Raw genomic sequence first — 21,696 nt, 5'->3', positions numbered from 1 at the left:
CTGGGTTCGGTCCCCAGCTCCGAAAAAAAGAACCAAAAAAAAAAAAAAAAAAAAAAAAGAATGTAGATGTAGATGTAGATTCTAGATGTAGAATTTTCAGCTTAATGGGACCACATAGGAGACAAGCCTCTGATCATGCCTGTAAGGGGTTCTCTTCATTAGGTTAACAGAATTGGGAAGATCCACCCTAAGCGGGCAGCACGATCCCCTAGGCTTGGGTCTCCCTACTTTATAAAAAGCAGGAAGCTAGCCAAGCACAAGCATTTGTCACTCTGTTTCTTGACTGAAAAAGCCACATGATCCTTTCATTCGATGTTCTCTCCAGCCCCACAATATCCACACGAGGACAAGTCTCTTTAATTCTCTTTTCCCAACTCAACTGCCTCCTCCTTTAGCCACTGTAAGTGTCCATACCATACCACCATGGCTCCTGCCACCACCACCACCACCACCACCCCGCCCTCCTGGCTTCATGCCCCTTGTAACACCATTCTTCCCGTGCTGCTGAAGAAAGCCACATATTATAACTTTGATTTGGAATGGTTCAAAAGCTTTAAAAATGTTGATATATAAAGTTGAACAATGAAGGGGCTTTCTTCCACTCTTCCCCAACCCACTTCTCTCTGCTTCAACCCCATCTCTTCAGTAAGACTCCAAAATACCAGCAGGGTTAGTATTGCCTTTCCAGGGTTTATGCAAATATAGCATCAGGAACACGTGCATTTCTATCTTTTCTACCCCAAAGAGGACACAATGATTGCTGTCCTCATACTGTACGGTGTCCACAGCGGACACTGGGACAGTTACTCTTCCCTGATTATGGAGAGTGGTTGTTCTTGGTCTTTTATGACTTCATAAGACACAGCCACCTTTTATTTCAATTCCTTCTTTCTCTTCTTTCTTTTATTGCTTTTGTTTTTGTTGTTGCTTTTTTTATTTTTAAAGAGAGGGTTTCTCTATGTAGCTTTGGCTGTCCTGGAACTTATTCTGTAGACCAGGCTGGACTTGAATTCACAGAAATCCTCCTGCTTCTGCCTCCTGTATGCTAAGATTAAAGGCATCTGCCACCACTGCCCACTGCTTAGTTATTTCTAGTAAACAAGTCAGGACAAATACCCAGAACTGTACCCACTACTGCCAGGCACTGCCAATTGTCTCTTCTTACCTAAGGTGGCAGTTTTTGTTTCTACAAAGTCTCAAAAAAAAAAAAAAAAAAAAAAAAAAGCAAACTTGTTCCCAACCTTTGGATTCTTGCCAGTTTTATTAAAAACTATTGGTATAGTTTTAATTTTAATTTTTAATACTGGATGGGCATCACTGGTGTCTCCTGGTGAATGATTATGTCATTTGTCCATATTCTCACTCAGTTGCTGACTTTTTTGATTTATATATTCTAAGGCATAGATGCGAAGGCTCTGTTGCCAAGATGTCAAAAGAAACCTCATTTTCATTACACTTATTTATGTTATACATGTATACATTATACATGTTCGTGTGTGTGTGTGTGTGTGTGTGTGTGGATATGAATACATGACCACGGAATCTCAATTGTCAACTTGATGAGATCTAGAATCACCAGGAGACATGCATTTGGGCGTATCTATGTGTGGATTCTCTTCAGTTGTTAATTAGAGTGGAAAGAGTCACTACCTATGAGTGAAGAGTCACCTCCTATGAGTGGCACCATCCCCGGGCTTGTGTGCCTTGGAATTGTCTTCACATATACTGATCTATGGTGACTCAGCTTCTTCATTTGAGCACAAAATATGGCCTAAATTCCCTTCAATGAGATCCTTATGCCTTGCCTGCTTACATGAGGCAACTTCACTTCAAAACATCATCCAGTGTCCAGCTACACTCTAAGAGGAACCTCCATCCACATAATTAATTGCCCAACATTCAAGGCTCATTGAAACAAAGCCAGCCCTAAATTCTAGACTTAGTAGAGAATAGAGGCCAGAGAGACATGTAAACTGGACATCTACCCACCCAGAGGGTCTAGGCGCTTCCTAGTTCTCACTGTCCCTCACCAGGCCCTTTCACTTTGATACAAAACCGTGTTTGTGTCCTTGTTATGTCATCAGTGCCATCTCTCTTGCTCAAGTGTTCTCTCTCTCTCTCTCTCTCTCTCTCTCTACACACACACACACACACACACACACAGACAGGGGGTGGGGAGAGGCCTCTCAGATCAAGGGACTTATTTAACTGCAGATAAGTAAACAGTCCTAGTTAGGTCAGGGTACCCCAGCTGGTGATTCTGAGAGGCTCAATGCTAAACAAAGAGCCTCTTCCAACTGCTCATCAACATTACACAGTGCTATCTGGGGACAAAGGGCAAATAGCCCAGGTTTAACGCCACACGCTGCATGGGCAAGGCTTGAAGAACCAGACCCCTTGTCCTCAAATCAAAATGAGAATCAGGGGGCTGGGGATTTAGCTCAGTGGTAGAGCGCTTACCTAGGAAGCGCAAGGCCCTGGGTTCGGTCCCCAGCTCCGAAAAAAAGAACCAAAAAAAAAAGAGAGAGAATTAGATGGCTAGCCATTGTATGTGATTTAAAGTTTTCTAAGAGAAGCAGGCGGGTCGTTTAAATAGTTTACTTAGCCTAGTATATTAAAAATGGTCATTTAAACATGTAAGCAACATACTGAAATATTTTAAAGGAACTTTTCCATTTATTTACTTTTAGGATGGCGCACGTACAAGGAAGGCAGATAGCGGCAATTTGCTGTAGCCACTGTTCTACCATATAGGTCCCAAGGATTGAACTCAGGTTGTCACAGTTGGCAGTGAGTGCCTTTTACCCATGGAGCCATCTCACCCGCCTAACATATTACAATATTAATGAGACAGTCTACACTTTCTGAATCTGTATTATATCTGAAAGTTAACCAACTACTTCCAAAGCACAGCTCCAACTCATAAAGGTCTAGAACCAATCCAACCTTCCCTACCCGGTTCCTAGCCAGCCTGAGGGGTGGGGCTAGAGCGCGAGAAGGAGGAGCTAGCGGGAACGCCCCGCCTCCGGTAGCAACAGCCCGACACCCCCTACGTTGATCTCACTAACCTCGCCACCGCCTCCACAGAGCCTGCAATAGCAGCTCCGCCGCCTGTGCCGCTGTCATACAGCACGCCGGAGATATCAAGCAGCACCCCCCGTACGCCCGACAGCCGCTCAGCCCACGCGGCCATCGCGTCCAGCTGTACACCCGAACCCAGCGTTGCTGCCGCTCAGCGTCTCCCGCGCAGAGATGCTTGGGAAATGTAGTCCTCAGCTGGCGGGCCGGCGCAAACTAGGAACCACGTGGGCCAGCCTGGCGCTTGGCTGCCAGGAAAAGCAGTGAACACATGCCTCGGAAGGACTTCAACCCCCTAAGAGTCAGGACAATGCAAATTGAAATCAAAAGTAAAACAGTCCAGGAGGGATGGCTCTCACCTGTAAATCCCCAGCAGGACTGAGAGTGTGAGGCCAGCGTCAGCAAGATGCCACAAGGGGATCAAGCAAGGTGTTTGTCTCAAAACCTAACAACTTGAATTCAATGCCCAGGACCTATACCATAGCAGAAAGAAACCTATTCCTGCACATTGTCCCCAGAGCTCCCCATGAGTACACACACACACACACACACACACACACACACACACACACACAGAGTAAGTAAATGAACAGCCTGGCCTCAGTAGTGACGTTCTGTCCCAAAAGTGGAAGAGAGGGAGAGATCTTGCAGGCAGTTAAATAGTCGGCCCAATCCCATTCCTTGGAAACATACTAGAGAAACAAGTGTAAACAGAATGACTGTGGTGTAAATAAATGATAATGCCAAGACAAGCTGAAGAAAATTAAGATAGAGAATACAGATCGCATATCAGCGATGCTGAAAGAAATGTGCTGAAAGAAAAACCAGCCAAAGGGTGGTGGCAGAAGCAGGTGGAGTTCTCTTGTGTTTGAGGCCTGGTACAACAAGTTCCAGGACAGCCTGGCCTACACAGAGAAATCATGTCTCAAAAAAACAGAGGAGGAGAAGGGGGTTGGAGAGAGACGGGGACAGAGAGGGAGGGAGAGGGAGAGAGGGAGAGAGAGAGAGGGAAGGAGGAAGGAAGAGAGAAAGAGAGCCAGGTAACAACCTTGGAAAACTCTTCTGTTCTAATATTATATGAAAAACATAAGTTCAAAAGTTGTATGCGGGCTGGAGAGATGGATCAATAGTTAAGAGCACTGACTGCTCTTCCAGAGGTTCTGAGTTCAAATCCCAGCAACCACCTGGTGACTTACAACCATCTATAATGGGATCTGATGCCCTTTTCTGGTGTGTCTGAAGACAGCTACAGTGTACTTACATATAATAAATAAATCTTTAAAAAACAAGTTGTATGCAAACAATAGCCTTGCAAAAATAAAAAATAAAGTAATATGGGAGGAAAGAAAACAAATTTTATGAGTCTCAGGAGTCCAGAAGAGGGTTTTGACCCCTGGCCCAAGAGTTATACACTATAGTGAATGGTAATATGGTGCTGGGACTAAACCCTGGCCCATCTGAAAGATCATCCAGTGCTCTTAACCACCGAACCACCTCTCCAGCATCCAGAATGTTAGGACTTTAATCCATTTCAACAAAGTGTGTATTATTCTTTTGATGATCTTACTGGAGAATCAGTTTGCAAGAGAAATAAAAGGTGTAACATCTACCCTGAGTGGATTAACTGTGCTAGAGGTCAGTATTATACTATACAGAGAGACCAGAGAAGCTGCTCCCACTAGAGAAAGTTCGTTTGCACCAGGCAAGAAAAAGCTTACAGATTTGGGGTTTAGGGAATGGAGGCTGAAGAATCAGGCTGGAGTCCTGTATAATCAGGAGTTATATGTCTATGAGTGAGTGTTAGGGTCCAAGAATCACTGAAAGAAGATCCCAGACTCAAATAGCATGCGAAGGCAAAGAGCATTTATTCTGCAGAAATCACCAGCATGCAGGGGTCAATCATTCATCAGAATGGTTTGCAGACCCCTTTTGTTCAGGTCTAGGGGAGTTTTCCAGAGAGATTAGGTAGTCTTTAATATGATTGATGGGGCAAAGCAGTGACATCAGTACAATTTTGATTGGTTGCCAAGTTAGTTTCATTATAATTGCTGAGGCCTTGAAGAAGTTTGTAGACCAGCTCAGTTCTGGCCTCGTCAACTCCTCCAACTAGGTGTCCAAGGAGCTGACTCAGCTCCCAATTATCCTCCCTAAGTCAGGGCCATCACTGACTAAAGGCCCTGTGGCTCCTTCTAGGAAGCCCAGCATGCTTCCCGAGGAAGTAAAAAAATTTATTCCCAAGGTTTCTGAACCTCTCATTAGGAATGCTCTGCTCCTTTGGCAGTCTGTCTCCACTGCCTGTTGGTAAGATGTTAGCATCCTGTTAGAACAGCCTCTGCCTCCAGTGAAGCAGAAGCACCAAATCATTTCAACACTGCCTTCTGGTGCCTACCACTTCACCTTCGACATCTAGCTGGACAGCACCCAGTTTAATCAACATAGGAATCTGGGTCTTTCCAGACTTCCAGGTTGGAGCTGGGTTAGACTGAAGAATTTACCAGAAGCCTCTGCCCCTTGCAGTGGGGCTTTTGTGGTACAAAGTGACCTGAGATGTGACCTTTGCCTTCAAATATCAAGATGATCTGAGGATAAGACAACATGTAGCATGGTTGGCCTGATGTATGCGAAGTGACAATGAGTGACAGAGATGCAGCCAAGAGGATGGACGCTGGGCTGTGGGTGGCAGCAGTATCTTATATGCAGACAGAAGTCTGAAGTGGAACTTGAAAGAATGTCTGACTCTAAACTTATGCCCAGGAGGATAAAGGGCACCTCTGCTACTGATGAGCACACCTGTGTGGTTTTTGTCCCCTCAACCAGCTCTGTATGGGACCTGGACAAGTCACTGTCACTCTCTAGGTAAGACAGAAAACAATGCAGAAAGGCCTATGACCCTTGAGATGTCTACATCTCGATACCCAGAACCTGCAACCGCATTAGTGTAGTGAGAATTCTGGAATTTTTTTTAAGTTTATGATTTTATTGACTTCATAACAAAATCGTCTTAGAACTGGATCACTTGGCCCTTTCTCTTCTTATCTCCTCCCATCTCTTACTAGCCAGCATCTTCTTAGATCTGTAGTTGGGCTCAACGCACTCAAGTCTCAGCACACTCTTCTTTGTAGCTTTGGTCTTTTTGTGGAAAATAGGCTTAGTCTGCCCACCATAGCCACTCTATTTCCTGTCATAATGCATACAAGGAATCCTTGCCCTTCCTGTACTGCGTCACTTAGTGGGGTTATTGCTTCCCACATTTCTTGCAGAATGTCCGGCAGGTCTTAGGAATGTTCACCGTGTTTGCAGGAGTGCTGTCAGCTCAGAAAGAAAGAGGATAGCGCAGCAATGGAAGTTTTGTTTTTTTTTTTTTTAAAAAGACAAAAGACAAATATTATAAAATGTGCTTCATTTCAACTCCAGGTATGGGGATGTGGGGCTGCTTTGGACTGTCTGCAGTAACTGACTATATTTGCCTCGTGTACTAGCAGAGGTGTGGACATTTGGAATTCTGGAAATTCTTCAGAGGGTATATAAATGTTAGGCCCTCATAGGTGGGGTTGATGGTTAATGGTGGTTCAGGGGGTTTGGTTACAGTTTGTTAGCAGTTGTGGTCAAAGAAGAACAAGAAGAAAGAAATTAACCTCAAGGACCTCTATCTCCCCTCTATCCTTTCTCTCCTATATGGTGAGCGGGGGTGAAACCAGGGGGATAAAAGGTGGGATAAAGAAGAACCCACAGAATAGCAGAGCCCAGCTACGCGCCTTAGCATATAGGCTGCAAGGGGGCTTTTGCAGATGAGATTACACCTATCATAGGGAGGTTGGCCTGGCTGATCTGGTGGATGCAACAGAACCACAAATGCTATCCTTAAAGAAAATGAGAGTCAGGGGAGTTAGACGCACAGGAAACAGGCCAACAGCAGTGGTGTGTGTGTGTGTCTGTGTGTGTGTGTGTCTGTGTGCCTGCCTGTGTGCCTGTGTGCCTGTGTGTGCGTGCATGCATGCGCAACTGTTACAGTCTCAACCTTAAAGAAGAAGGGGGCATGGACCAAGAGAAATAGGAGGTCCCTGGATGATGCTTAAAGGGACAAAATGGATGTCCCCAAATCCTCTACAAGGAAAGCAAAAGCAGCTCTGCTGACAGCTTGGTTTGGAGACTTCTAATAGCTAGACCTGTACCAAATAATGCATCTGCCATCTGAAGCCAGTGAATGTACAACTGTTACAAAGGAGAGGGACTGGATCCAGAAATCCAGAGATCCAGAGCTGCCATAACAGCCCGGACCTGATTGGTCTATGGCAACAAGCCTCCAAGAACTGTCCACCTGATCCAAATATCTAAGAGCTTTGTTTGGATATGATGGGCAGAGAGTGTTGTCTAACTCAGAGTCACATCCAACTGCATGCAATAACCAGGCAGGGTCAGTTTTTCTCCTGCGCAGGGAACCAAAAGAGAGGCAACTTTGGCCAGGACAACAGCTTCTCGTAACAGTTCCAGGGAGTAGGCTCCTTCCATGTTTCTCCACTACCACCTGCCTGTCCAGCAAGAGGTTTGACCCTCATGCTCTCAAGTTGCCTGCTGCACTCCTGGGGTGGCTTCTGCATTTCAGACAGAGAGGGTGGGCAAGAGGAAACAAAGCCTCCCCCAGGCTCCTAACCCCAAAAGACTATTGTTTGCACCTTTTGGGCCAAGGCTCCAGAGGTCCAGTAACCCTGGAGGGTGTAGGGACGCACACACCATTAGCAGAGGCTTTGGGCTTAGTTTTGATTTTCGTTTTCTCCAATAGCAAATCTACAACCATAGCTGAACTTCAGCTCACACATACATCCATTAATCCTTAATTACTATAGCAAAAGTATGTATGACAGCCTGAGTTTTCATAAGCTCTACAAGTTGAGTTGTGTAAACTTACTCCTATTAGCCAGGACTCTGGTGACAGAAAACAAATTCCTTAGATTTCGAAGGAATTCACTGACATCCTAGCATTTAACTAAAAGCTTCACCAATAGCTTGTTTTCAGCTCCAGGGAACAGAATGCCAGGTCAACTGCCTGGTGAAGAGTCTTTTCTCAACTTAGTCTGACAGTTCGAGGAGGGATTCTAACTCTATTTGTTCAGGGCCTCTCACTCCCTGTATTCAGAGGGAAGCGATATTTTGAAGATCCAGGCTCACGCATGTGTCCTAACACGGCTGTAGCAAGAACATTTGCGTGTAACCCCACCGTGGCCATGTGGAATCAGGGATGCCCGGGCTTGGCTCTGAAGGGTCTCAGACAGGCTGGTGTTTGGAATGCTTGCTTCCTAGCTGGTGTTGCTGTTTGGTGTGGTGGCGGGGTGTGTGTGTGTGTGTGTGTATGTGTTTGTGTGTGTGTGTGTGTGTGTGTGTGTGTAAAACTTTAGGAGATTGGGTCTAGTTGGCACAAGTAAGTCACTAGGATGCATCTTCGAAGGTTATACCCAACCCTTGCCCTCAGCTTCCCTGGGCAACAGTGACGTGAACAGCCTCTGACACACATTTCTAATATGAAGACTTTGTCATGCCTTCCCTCCCACAAGGACCGAAAAGCTCTGAAACTGAGAGAGCCAAAATAAAAATTTCCTTAAGGTGTTCCAGGCAGGTACTGTGGTTGTGGGCTTCCACAGCAAAGAGGAAGAAGGAAGTGGCCCTGTTCAGAAATACAGGACCTTCTACCCTCAGGATGCTTTGTTCCTATCAAATCCTTCCTACTCTGAAAAGTGAGACGACCAAACCAAGCAATGCCCATGTGAGCGAAGGGACCTCCTGTTCTCTGAAATGGGCTACAGCAGTTTTGTGTGTGTGTGTGTGTGTGTGTGTGTGTGTGTGTGTGTGTGTGTGTGTGTGTGTTGGTGGGGGTGGGGATTGGACAATTGCTCTAGAAGCAGTTCTCAAACTTTAGTACACACTACACAACTCGAAGCGCTTATGAAAATGAAGGCTGTCTAGGCTACTAGAGTATCTCACACAGCACGTCAAAGCAGAGATTTCTCCCAACCAAGGGAGCAAGCATTTGGAGAGAACAGGGCAGAGTCTGCTGGTTTCTTTTGACCTAACTTGGTCACTTCGGCCTTCTGGAACTGCTTACACAGACACAATGGGGACTCAGGTCAGGCACACTGAGCACTGGGCACATTCAGGGTGATCGTTGTGGAGCCGATTCTACAACATCCTTCTGCCAGAAACACCTCACACTGGGTTAAATTCTGCTGCTGCTCCCGTGGTTCTGTTCTGAAAGGGCACAGTTGTCTCCTGCGGATGCCTTGAAGAATACAGCGGCTCCATAGAGGCATGGCATTGGCCACTGTTGGGTAGCTCAAAAACCCACATCCATACCAAAAAATTGCTCTTGTTTTTAGCTTTAGCATGCACCACCCTTTTCTTTTTAAAAATGTTTATTTTATTTTACAGGAATGAGTGTTTTGCCTGCATGTATATATGCACACTATGTGTGCAGGAGCCCTTGGAGGTTAGAAGAGGCATGGGATCCCCAGGCACTGGAGTTATTGTGGGCTGCCCTGTAGGTCCCGGGAACTTGAACCTGTGTCCTCTCCAAGAGCAGCTGTTAATGGCTGAGCTGTTTCTCTAGCCTCACCCCTTTTTTCTTAAAGAATTATTTATTTTTATTTTATGTGTATGAGTGTTTTCTTGTGTGTATGTATGTACCACATGTGTGCAATGCCAGAGGAAGCCAGACAAGGGGGTTGTACACACTGGAACTGGGGTCACAGGCGGTTGTGAACCATCATGTGGGTCCTGGGGATCAAACTAGGGCCCTCTTCAAGATCAGTAAATGCTCTTAACCACTGAATCATCGCTCCATGGCTTCCCACCCCACAACCCACCCTAGCACAATTTCTTCTAGCCCATTTCATCCAACCTTGAAACTATGTTTATCGGGCTACCATTTACTCCTTGTGATCCTTCAACCTACTGAAGACAAGGTCATTGGTGAGTCCAAAAGCAAATGACTTTAAGACAGAGTAAGTACAAGACACTGTGACAAAGGCTGTGCCAGGCAGGGTTCTCTGACTCTGGCCAATTTAGAAGGGAGGGAGGGTGTAGTCCCTTCCCAGCCCCTCTCATCCCAGGAGTTGGGAGGCAGAAGCGGGTGGATCTCTGTGAGTGTGAAGTCAGCCTGGTCTACACAGAGTCCCAGGAAAGCTGCCAGACTACACAGAAAGATCCTGTCTCAAAAACAAACCAACAAAACTTAGAGGCAGAGTTTGAAATGATACTGGCATTTCACAAATGAAGATAGGCACAGGGTGCATACTTGTAATCCTAGCACTTGGGAGATTGAGGTCACTGGGTGGTTCAGCTCACTTGCTGGAGTTGATAGAACCCAATTGAGTTATTAGGCAGACCAGGAATGGGCTATCATATAATACCTCCCTGCTATCTGTTCCACTGAGAGGAAGCCTTTCAGGAGGTAGCATGCAGAGACAGGGAACCAACACATGGCTCACATGATATCTGGGCTAGGATTTTGAAGGAGCTTGATTTGATGCCAGGATATTTAGTCTACACCACATGAACCAAAGTAGGCATGGAAACATCGTAGGAATAGTTACGGATTCTCTTCTCATTGCTGTAACCAAATACCTAACAAGGAGCAAATTTATGGAAAAATTCATGTGTCTGGGCTCACAGTTTGAGGCTCACAGTGCCTCATGGAAGAGAAAGTGTGGTAGCAGGAGCCTGAGGCAGCTGTCACCGCTCGGGAAGTGACAGAGATGAAAACCAGGACACAGAGAGATGAAAGCCAGTACTCAGCTTCCTTTCTCCTTTTACTCTGTCTGGGTTCCCAGCCCAGGGGATATTCTGACTCTTCCAACATTTTGAATTGGTTACCAGCCTGACCAAGGGCGAGCACCCAACCAAGAGTGGATGCAGTTAATACTAATTATTATTATCAGTATCAATCAACATGTGTTCTGCTCAACAATGTAACCCTCTATTGCTTAATAAGCTTTGATGTTTCCTCTAAGGTTTTAAGATAAAGAAACTGAGTCTTTAATCCCAGCATCCAGAATGAGAAGGAGGCAGGGGACCACAAGCCCCAGACTAACCTGTGCTACTAGGAAACCCAAACCTGTCTCAAAAACAAGTACTTTTTTTTTTTTTACCCTACTGATTTCTACAAGACACACTTTTATTGTTCAAAGTGAAATATGTAAACATGCTTATTTTGTGCAGTTTAGAGGAAGGCAGGCAGGCTGTAGTTTTGCTTAATTTATTTTGTTTTTTTTTTATTCATATTTTGAGGCAGAGTCTTAAGTAGCCCAGCCTACTTTGAACCCCATAAGTAGCCAAGGGTGACTTTGGACTCCTGATCCTCCTGTTTCCACTTCCCAAGCGCTGGGGTTACAGATAGATGTGCGCCATCAAATTCCGTGGTACTGGGTAATGAATCAGAACTTCATACATGCGAGGCAAACTCTTCTAACGGCCGAGCCAAGAGCCAAGAGCCAAGATTCCAGCCTAGGAAGGATACATTTTGAATTTATCTTTCCCAAATCTTGACTCCAAGATGGTTTTGCATTTTGTGGTTATTTGTTGTTTTTCGGTTTTGTTTACTTACTTTTTTAATTCAGAAGGCGTTTTCTTATGCAGCCTTGGCTGGCTAGGGACCTAATGGACTCAGATTTGCAACAGTCCTTCTGCCTCTGCCTCCTAGTGCTAAAACTGTCCCTGATTCTGAGGTGTTTTGTTTGTGTCATTGTTCTGTTTTTAAAGTGGTACTTGCTTTTCTTGGCGTTCAGAGTGCAAAGCTCCATCGAGGATGTAAATGACAGTGTTTAACTGTAACTGATAGCAACAAGGGCCTGGGATCAGGTAAACAGACCATTAATGAGCTTGCCGCCAATAGCGTCCTTTTGAAATTCAGCGTCTTTTTTTCTTCTCTCTTCATAGAGTGATTTGAGTTGAAGAAGCACATGTTGGGGAAAACCATCTGAGTACCAAGTAGAGGAATATATCCATGGCTGTCCCCATAGTCAGTGCCTCCCCTTGGCCTTCAGCTGTGCCTGATGAAGCTGTCTCTTTGGCATGTGTGTCCTAACCTGTGGGCTGGCTCAAACAGAGAACTCCACTTGTATTTATTTCAGGAACACATGATTTTATCTTAGGGACCTTAGTGCAGCTAATAGTATCACCCTCCCTCCCTCCACATACACCTCACATTCTTTTTCTCCATTGTTAATCCTGCTCCCAGGGTGGGTGGCTGCTTCCCCAGACTGTGCTGGAATTACAGGCCACTTTGTTTGGACAGTCGCTGGAGAAGCCTGGCACCATTGATTTGCATCAGTGCCTCTGGAATAGCCTTTTGCCATCTCCTTAAAGATACCATCTAAGCTGGGAAATTCATTAAATAGCCCCAGAAATGGATCAGGTTATTTAACACAACATCCCTAATGGCGCAATATCTCAGCTGTCCACACTGATAGCGGACATTGTCTTGGATAGCGTTATCAGCCCAGGACACCCGCTATGAATATTGATCCTGAGCTTGTTACAGCCATCACTTGCCATCAGGACAGGTCAGAGTTGGAACCCACCTAGCATCAAAGCAATTTAAAGACAGCACTCAAATGGAATTTTAATGCCCAGGCTGGGGGAAGGGGAGGAAAAGAAAGAAAGAAAGAAAGAAAGAGAGAAAGAAAGAAAGAAAGACAGACAGACAACCAAATCAACGTCATGCACAGAGGCAAGATGACTTGCCAGATGTGGACATATGTACTATAGAGAAACAGCCTGGATAACACACGAGTTAGTGAGTCAAGCACTTTTTCCCAGTTGTTCTCAAAGGGAGGTTCCGCCGCCTTATGGTCTGTACAAAACAAGTAGCCAGACCAAAAAAGGCTCCCTTAAGCTTTCTGCTTCCACTCCCCCATCAGCAGAAGGACGAACCCAGGTCTAGGAGCGTTTGCCTGTGGGCTGAGTGACTGAGGTAGTGTTGACAGAGACACACCAGTGTTTTCCCTTTCTCATTGATTACCCAGAGCCAAGCACTAAGCAAGAGTCCTGGAGGCTCACACTGTGGTGAACACACCCAAGAGAAATGATGAGAAGACGAGGAGAGGAATTTAAAACCTGCCACAAGAAGGCCTGCCTTCAGGCTAGGGAACCCTCTGTGCTCCTGGATCTTCTCTCCAGCTGGTTACTGTCTCCTTTTTGTCCTTTTCTGTGTTTAGCCCTGTAGACTTCAAAGGAGAGATGAGTCCAAGGAGAGGAAACACTTTGCATAATGTAAACAAGAATGAAAGACTGTGGAGGTGCAATGAAATGATCCCAGTTCTGAGAGATGGTGGCTGCTGGTAGTGGGCCTCCTCTGCTTTGGGGTGTGGGTATTCCCTGGAACACTGCTTCCCATTCCTGTGAAATGACTCAATGTGTCTTCCAGAGGAACCATGGGAAAACACAAAAGTTTTATCGATTCCTGAATGAGTGATCTTAGGCAGATCTTCATATATATATATGGGAAAAGGTAAAAAAGAAAGGAATCGGGGTCAGTAGGGGAGGAGAGAGAAAGAAAACGGAAGACTTAAAAAAAAAAGTGTGGGAACTAGGTGAGAAACGGTTATCCAAACAGAAAACAAAGTATGAGCATTCCAGAAGGATCTGTGATTTGCATGCATTGTCCCTTGGCCCGACCTCTGGGTTGTCTTTTCCCTGAGTTTCACACCGCACATATTCCCTTGGCGGGGTGAGGGTGGGGGTTGGGAGGGGTTCTGGTGGGCTTGGTCTGGGCACTTCCTTCCCTTCGCTTTAAAAGCTCAATCCGTCTTTACTTTAGGACTGGAGCTGGCTTGAATTTCGGCAAGGCTTTAAAGTCGGCAGGGAATATGGTGGCCACCCCTGGGAGGGGCTGAAAGGTTTGAATGAAAAAGGCTACAAGGAGCTAGCCCCGAGGATGCCTCTTTAATAACAGATTGGATTAGCAGCTCCCAGCACTTTAGTGAGAAGGATTCCCCTCCTCTTCCTACTTCTTACCTGCTCAGACAATATTAATTGTCAAGACATTGTCTGGGAACCGCATGGGGCAAAGAAGAAAGGAGCTGCGGGTCCGAGGTGGCTCTGGGCAGAGGGCTAATGCTTCAGAATTTGTCGCTGACATGAATGCCTAAAGCTCATCGCTGTGAAGAAAAAAAAAAAGGAATATTACCATGGGTGTGGCTAGTGCAGGCTTTCCCTCACTGCTGATGCCGGCTGTACTCCCTGGAGACTTGGGGGCAGATGGGGCCATTTTAATTGTCTCTCTTCTCTGATCTTCAATTCAAACCACTGGGCATCTTTTAACCTTTTCCTTCTTGCGGCTGGGAAAGGACAGGGGTCAGAAACCCAGAGTCAATTTCCGATGTTAGTGGTGGAATCTGTGACTGTGAAGAAGTCCTGAAGGGCAAGGAAAACGGTACTCTGGGTCACTCAAAGGAGGGATACCCACCTTTAGCCAAGCCACCTAGCCCTAAGCCTTCAGCCGTCTGGGTTGGCGTATTTCCTATAAACCCCCTTTGACTTCTGACCCTGCTGGTCTTCTGGGTGGAGAGAAAAGTATCCCCTCCACGTAGTTTATTTTAAACTTACTTATCCCAAGCCATCAGGGTGAGCTGAAAAGCCCCGACCCAGCCCAGACCCGTGTCATCCGCAGTGCCACTACTCACTCATCTTTGAACCTCGTTTCCCTTCACTTTGAAACCCAGACTGTGGTCGCAGGCCACGCCTACCTCACAGGGGGCATGCTTAGAAAATCAAAAGAGAGTGAGAAAACCCCAGGGCTTTATAAACTGTAAATGCACAGAGACTTTAAAATTTCTAATTTAAAATTTAAAACTTCTGTGCCCGGAGCCGTTACTGTGGTTCAGGGATGGGGCATGAGGAGCACCATGCATCATTGCAAAGCGATCAGGCTTGGCCTCTTGGCATCACCAGGTCAAAGGCAGGTGGCAAGTGCACCAAGAGAAATAAGTAAACTTCGGTTAGGTGAACGTGTGTGCAGATGGGGTGCCGGAGACGGAATTCCCCCTCACGCCCTTCACGAGTCTCTGCAGCATGGGAGGACGTTCACACAGCATGCCACCGTGACCCCACGAATGGAGAGCGCGCATTGGCGTGCAAGGGTCCCTCTAGTCCAGGCCATCTCCCCCCCTCCCCCGGCCTCCCCGGCTGCCCAGGATAGTGGCTGCAAGTGCTCACTGCACGTGGAAGGGGTCTGGCCAGCGCAAGTGCCAATCCTCAAGCAGCCCCCCGCTGTTCTTCTCCCGCCCCGCCTCCTTGTCCCCCTTCTCCAGCTTCACTTGGCGGGGAAATTCCAGTTCGCGGCTGGAGAGCTGTGGCCGAACCGCTGCTGAAGATAAGGTTGAACGCATCCATCCCGGACCCCGCGCGGCTGGCCTCCAACCCGCGGAAGACGGGCATGCTGGCATGGCAGGACGGCGGGGCCAAGGCGGCCCCCTCTCACCACAAGATCTCCTTCTCGGTCCTGGACATCTTGGATCCGCAGAAATTCACGCGAGCTGCTCTCCCGCCCGTGCGTCTCGCAGCCCTGGAAGCCAAGAAAAGTTTAGTGGAGGTGGAAGCAGGTGAAGATGCCTGCTCGGGGAATCCAATCGGGTCACAGGAGACCCCTGGTAAGAATGTGAGGCGGTTTTAAGCCTAAGATGCTATCCGTGTGTGTGTGTGTGTGTGTGTGTGTGTGTGTGTGTGTGTGTGTGTGTGTGTAAGTAGTAGCAAGGTCTGTTGGTAGCCTGGGATCTAGAGAAGGTGCACCCGTGCAGGTGTGAAGCGAAGCACCCCTCCTTGGAAGAGAATAGAGGCAGGGACGTGGCTGAGACTGCAGGACAGGTGTGTGCTTCTTGAATACCTACCTGCTCAGTGGATGAGCACCACCACACTGACTGGCTCACATAAAGTACAGCTCAGGCTCATTGATCTAACGGAAATGCACTGTGCTCTCCATGTGCTAGAACCTGGGTGAGGAGCTGGGATAAAGGTTATGAAAATGCCTTCCAAGTATACAGTGTCATCAACATCACTCCCATTTCATGTGTGGGGCAACCGAGGCTAGGGCTTTCTCCGGATTAGGTGCTTATTTTCAACTACTCAGAAACACCTTCAGAGCTTATGCCTTCTCCTTTTCCGGACCCAACAGGGAACTGGAGGCCGGTAGGAAGTTTTTGGTGCTCTCTTCTAGACCTTTCCCCCTTATCCCTGAAGTTGGTGGACATCAAAGAAAGGGTTCCGGAAAGTTTGTGACTGGAAGAATTAAGACAGCAGGATTCATTCTGAGTGGGATGTGGGCCTGGAATGGATTATTTAGGGAGACGCCCAAGGTCTAGGGACTCGGGTCCCAGGGGAGACTGTATGCAACACAATCCCCTCCTCCTCCTCCTTTCTAAGTTTGGAGGTGATTGCCTGGGACGCCCGGAAGCCTCTGGTGGTCTGGCTTGGGTCCCGGCCACGGGCCTGGATTAATTGTTTGGATGGTCTCTCTGTGGGGCCGCGCTCCCTTCCCCCTAACTCCTTGATCGATATTCTATTACTGGCGCCTGCATATCTCCTGCCCGCAGCTTGCAGGTACTGACTTCAAACCCCCTTTCCCTGTCTGATCCTAATATTGTTCGATTAAAACTTACCTTTAATAGATGACATCTATCGATCAGGCCCCGGACAAATCTGAAACTCTATTAACACGACTGGAGAGAGAAGATGGGAAAGGGGGAATTTCTCTTTTTGGGGGATGGGGGTTTAATAACTTCTTTTTTAATTGCTAGGAGTTGCACACCAACATAGACTTCTAGGGACTAGAGAGATTCAATAGTAAACGCACTTGATGTTCCCTGTCATAATGCACGGCAGACTTTGACTTTCCCGGCTCGATAAAGTCCCTATACTTTCTTGATAAGGGGTGCCATCCAACATGTACTTCTTGTGTGCTTACTTAGTGGCAGATTTGTAAAGGGCACGAGAACACAGTACTGACACAGCTCTCTAGGGTGTGTGGATTCAGAACCAAAGAGGGCAAAGTAGGGAGAGGGGAGAAACTGGGAGTTGGATCAAGGGCAAATCTGAGTGCTCTGGGGGAGGTTTGGGGATGCCACTGGGTAGAGTTGTTACGGGGCTTCTGGTCACCTTCCCCTTCTCTTTTAGATGCGGTGGGCGGAGGCACTGATCCCGCGTCCCCGGTGGAAGGCTCTGAGGCGGAAGAGGAGGAAGAAGCTGAGGATGCCGGGCGCGCGCAGCGGCCAGAGCGCTGGCAGGGGGCCCACGCGGGCTCATTAGAGGCCGGGGCAGTGGCGGTGGGAACGGAGGAGAGCGGCGCGGATGGCCTCCCGGCGTCCCCCGGCTCTCCCGGTTCCCCACGGCCTCGACGCCGGCGAGCGGAGTCCAGCTGCGCCAAGCCACGGCGAGCACGCACCGCCTTCACCTACGAGCAGCTGGTGGCCCTAGAAAACAAGTTCCGAGCCACGCGCTACCTGTCGGTGTGCGAGCGCCTGAACCTGGCCCTGTCGCTCAGCCTCACGGAGACACAGGTCAAAATTTGGTTTCAGAACCGCAGGACCAAGTGGAAGAAGCAGAACCCAGGGGCTGACGGCGCTGTGCAGGCGGGAGGCAGTGCGCCTCAGCCTGGGACACCCAACGCGGTGACGGGGGGCGGTGGTAGTGCCACTGGGAGTAGTCCTGGCCCGCCGGTTCCCGGCGCTTTGCCCTTTCAGACTTTCCCCACCTATCCTGCGACCAACGTCCTCTTCCCTGCCGCCTCCTTCCCGCTGACGACCACCGCCACCGGGAGTCCCTTCACTCCTTTCCTTGGTCCCCCCTACTTGACCCCTTTCTATGCTCCACACCTATGAATCTGGTACTGCTGCTCAGTCAGAATTCACGAGTGATCAAGTGTGGTAACGCGGGTCCCCGCTTCACAGAGGGGCACTGACTGCCCCCTCCTGGTGTGCTGGTGACTATGTACCCCTTCCCTCTAGCTGCTCATGACACCACCAGAGGGCGAGGAGAAGCCACCTGCTGGACTACATACAACCACACAAGCCACTGAGGGGCTCGAGAAGGTATCCAGAACAGGTTGTTAAAAACCTTCCAGCTTCTGGACCTCATTCTTCGCTTTCATTTACTCCGAGGGCTCTGCTTTTAAAGTGTCTGTGTAGTCAGTACCAGGTTAATAGGAGTTCCCAGGATGGAGGATGGAGACCGGAGGGAGCCAAGATGCTCTGGGCACCAGTTGCTAGCACCAAGGACTGAATCTTTACAGGTTGCAGTACAAACAAAGAGAAGGAAACTTTCCTTCCTGGCGGTGGCAGTGGCTCAGCACAATACTCCCAAATCCTGAACAAAGCTGGAGAGAAACTCAAAGCAGATGCAACTGTTTTGTGGGCTGTTTTCAAGATGCAGAACTCAGCATCTCTAGATCTTCATGTGAAATTCAGACTTGAGCCAGTTCCAGAAGTTAACTACGTAGCTTGTTCTTCAGAAAGCCACAGCCTTACTTTTTTTGGTGAGGACTCCACTAGTGCCCCCGAAGTTGTTCAGCACTGTAAATAGACTGACCCAGAGAAGAAGACACCACTCTGTTGCCTCACAGGTTTTGAGAACAGCTTGACTCGACCACAGCAGTGCCCTGAATGCACAGAAAGAACAGTAAAGGGAGCGATGACTCAAAGGCTATCCTGAAGTCTGCGTTCGCACTGTCACGATGTGCAGTGCTTGGTGCTTACCTGTCGGTCCTGCTACACCTTCATGGACTTCCAAACTGACGAGCTCCAGCAGCAGACATTGCACTCAGGCATTTAACTGTATTTCTGAAAGCACAAACATAACCTATTTAGATAACCTGAGATTCTGACTTGAAAACAATTCTTGCTCTAAATAGATTTTTTCCCCCTTTATGATGGGGAAGAAGCAAAAGTTGTAAGGGGCCGGGAAAAGAAATACTTGCTAACTGTAAGGAGTTATTGTGGAGGCCAAAACCTTGTCTGGAATGGGTTCAAGGGTACTTATGTTCTAACTGCTGCTTTCTCTGTTAAAACAAAGCAAAGGTACTCTGTAAACTCAACGGTTTGAAATACCAGTTTTCTGTGTCTTGTAGTCACATACCTCAGAGACCCAGATGACCCCATCTACCCTATTTTGTGTTCCATCCTTACTTTTTTAGTGGTTTGATGGCAGAATAATGTATTTCTTACTATTATTCCTCAGCAACCTGTACCATTAAAAATTAAACATGCCCGCTGATGGTGGTGGATGCCTTTAATTCCAGCACACTAGAGGCAGAGGGAGGTGGGCCTTGTGAATTTGAGGCCAGCCTGGTCTACAGAGCTGGTTTTAGGACATCCAGGGCTATACAAAGAAACTGTGTCAAAAACCAAAAAGCGGGGTTGGGGATTTAGCTCAGTGGTAGAGTGCTTGCCTAGCAAGCGCAAGGCCCTGGGTTCGGTCCCCAGCTCTGGAAAAGAAAAAAAAAGAAAAAACCAACCAACCAAACAAACAAAAAGCAAAAAGCAAAGCAAAACAAAACAAAACAAAAAAAATCTAATCATCAATAGCTTTAAATTAAGCATACACATTGGAATTCTGAACATTAGAACATTGAAACAATTCACTTTATTATCATGAGGAATGCTAGGAAAATATCCCTTCTTTCCTCCACCTTCAGTGAAGCTTTCATGTCCTGGGACTGTAAGATTTCTCAGTATGAGTTACATCATTGTATAACTGATAATTAGATTCTGCTTCTTCTATTCTGAAGAACAGTTTCTCCAAATGCTGTATTGTAACTTCTCAAAGGACAGCTGGTGCCAGAGGAGATTAGAGACGAAGTTACTGCAGTAGGGAGCACAGTTTTATTCACCATGTGTGCTGATAAACGCTCCTTCCCTGGCTACTCGTTCTCAACAGCGGAATCCATATCTGTGAACAGAGAACTTCAAATATGCAAAGGTCTGAACGAAGAGGTCAAAGGTCTGTACTAAGTGGGAAACTGTGCCCCAGGTACCAGAATCACGGGCTTCAGAGGAGGTAATGGCCCAGCCTTGGCTGTCATTACCGAGACCCTGCCTCATTCCACATGTTGTCAGAGTGATGTCGGAAATGCGTGACTTTGGACATATTACAAGGCCCAGTAACATTTCAACTAACCCCCTAGACTCGTCTCTATTGGTGTGTTAGCCTAATAAATTCTTTTTTAATCACTTTTGATTAATTATTCCTCATTATTAACAAAACTTTTTTAACAATTATAATCATCAGAGAAAGAGAGAGAGAGAGAGAGAGAGTGTGTGTGTGTGTGTGTTTGTGTGTGTGTGTGTGTATTTGTCCCACTTCTCCTACCAGCTAACACTCACAGCTTAATAAGAATATTTCTTTTTTTTTTTTTTTTTTTTTTTTTTTTTTTTTTTTTTTTTTTTTTTTTTCCCCGGAGCTGGGGACCGAACCCAGGGCCTTGCGCTTCCTAGGCAAGCGCTCTACCACTGAGCTAAATCCCCAACCCCAATAAGAATATTTCTTATAGAGCCACACTAGATGTAGACTTTTAAGTCACTTTTACAGACACATTCATGGCTGTTCTAGCAAAAGTAATGCATCTTTGAAAAAATTTTAATTTCTCATCTACTTTCTAAACCACTATCTACCCACCAGGTTTCTAGGACATTAGTGTCCCAGACTTACTTCACAAGTTCCTAATACTCCACTCCCAACCCAAGAGCCTGATAGTTACCTTTTAAAAGTCTAAAAGGGGTTGGGGGTTGGGGATTTAGCTCAATGGTAGAGCGCTTGCCTAGCAAGCACAAGGCTCTGGGTTCGGTCCCCAGCTCCGGGGGAAAAAAAAAAAATCTAACCATTCGATGCCCATCGATTGCTATGGGTAAAAGTGACAGTTTTTGGTTCTTTCTAGAAGCCATGTAACCAGAGAGCCTTTTTTTTTTTTTTGGTTCTTTTTTTTCCGGGGCTGGGGACCGAACCCAGGGCCTTGCGCTTCCTAGGTAAGTGCTCTACCACTGAGCTAAATCCCCAGCCCCCCAGAGAGCCTTTTTAAAGATAATAAGTAAGGAACACTTCTCCTGTTAAGAGTCCCAGCCCCGTCCCCCCCCCCCCTTTTCATTTTGTAGGAAGGGGATGGAAGTCTCACTGTGGGAGATTTGCTTGTCAAGGAGGTGTCTGTGTAAACCAGGCTGGCCCAGGACTCATGGTGATTCGCAATCTTTGTGTCTGAGCTTTTTTAGGAATATCGTCCACCAGGTTTGGTAGCACTCACCTGTAATTCTCGCACTTGGGAGGTTGAAGTAGGAGCATCGACATGAGTTCAGGTTTAGGCTGGGCTGTTTCAGGCCATCTTGGGTTACAGAATTAAACCTATGCCCAAAGCAAACAAGGAAAAGCATCTCTCAACCACCTACGGTTTACTGCTGTTGGGAGAGTAACATCAGAATTCCAGTAAGTGCTGGTTACACTTAAGAGGGCATTGACAGAACGCAGTCTGTTACTCTAATGAGAAACGCAGCTCCTCAGAGCTGAGGAAAGTTTGCAGATGCCAAAGGTAGGCAACCAAGGAAATACAAGTTCCCTCAGGCTGTGGTGCGCCAGGGTCTCAGCTGAGGTGGG

At 47.1% G+C, this 21,696-nt stretch overlaps 2 protein-coding genes across 5 annotated transcripts in view; one reads left to right on the top strand and one right to left on the bottom strand.

Moving 5' to 3' along the window:
• Positions 1 to 3,255, bottom strand: part of Lhpp (phospholysine phosphohistidine inorganic pyrophosphate phosphatase) — a 91,172-nt gene extending 87,917 nt beyond the window's left edge. For 2 of the 4 annotated variants that reach the window (XM_063267904.1, XM_063267900.1), the window contains exon 1: positions 3,069 to 3,255. In XM_063267904.1, coding sequence (XP_063123974.1) covers positions 3,069 to 3,193 — 125 coding nt within the window. In that variant the 5' untranslated portion in view covers positions 3,194 to 3,255. The remainder of the gene's footprint in view (positions 1 to 3,068) is intronic. The other 2 variants (XM_063267903.1, NM_001009706.1) reach the window with 2 other exon arrangements.
• A 12,144-nt stretch (positions 3,256 to 15,399) lies between these two features.
• Nkx1-2 (NK1 homeobox 2) lies at positions 15,400 to 20,280 on the top strand. The gene is made up of 2 exons (NM_001170476.2): positions 15,400 to 15,716; positions 17,236 to 20,280. Exons 1-2 carry the CDS (start codon positions 15,503 to 15,505, stop codon positions 17,937 to 17,939), a joined length of 918 nt encoding a protein of 305 aa, NP_001163947.1. The 5' UTR covers positions 15,400 to 15,502; the 3' UTR covers positions 17,940 to 20,280.
• The last annotated feature ends 1,416 nt before the right edge of the window (positions 20,281 to 21,696 follow it).

This window comes from Rattus norvegicus, chromosome 1 (genome assembly GCF_036323735.1).
Source record: "Rattus norvegicus strain BN/NHsdMcwi chromosome 1, GRCr8, whole genome shotgun sequence".
Lineage (NCBI taxonomy): Eukaryota > Metazoa > Chordata > Mammalia > Rodentia > Muridae > Rattus > Rattus norvegicus.
The sequence above is the reverse complement of the archived record's forward strand: the minus strand, read 5'-3'. Positions and strand labels throughout refer to the sequence as shown.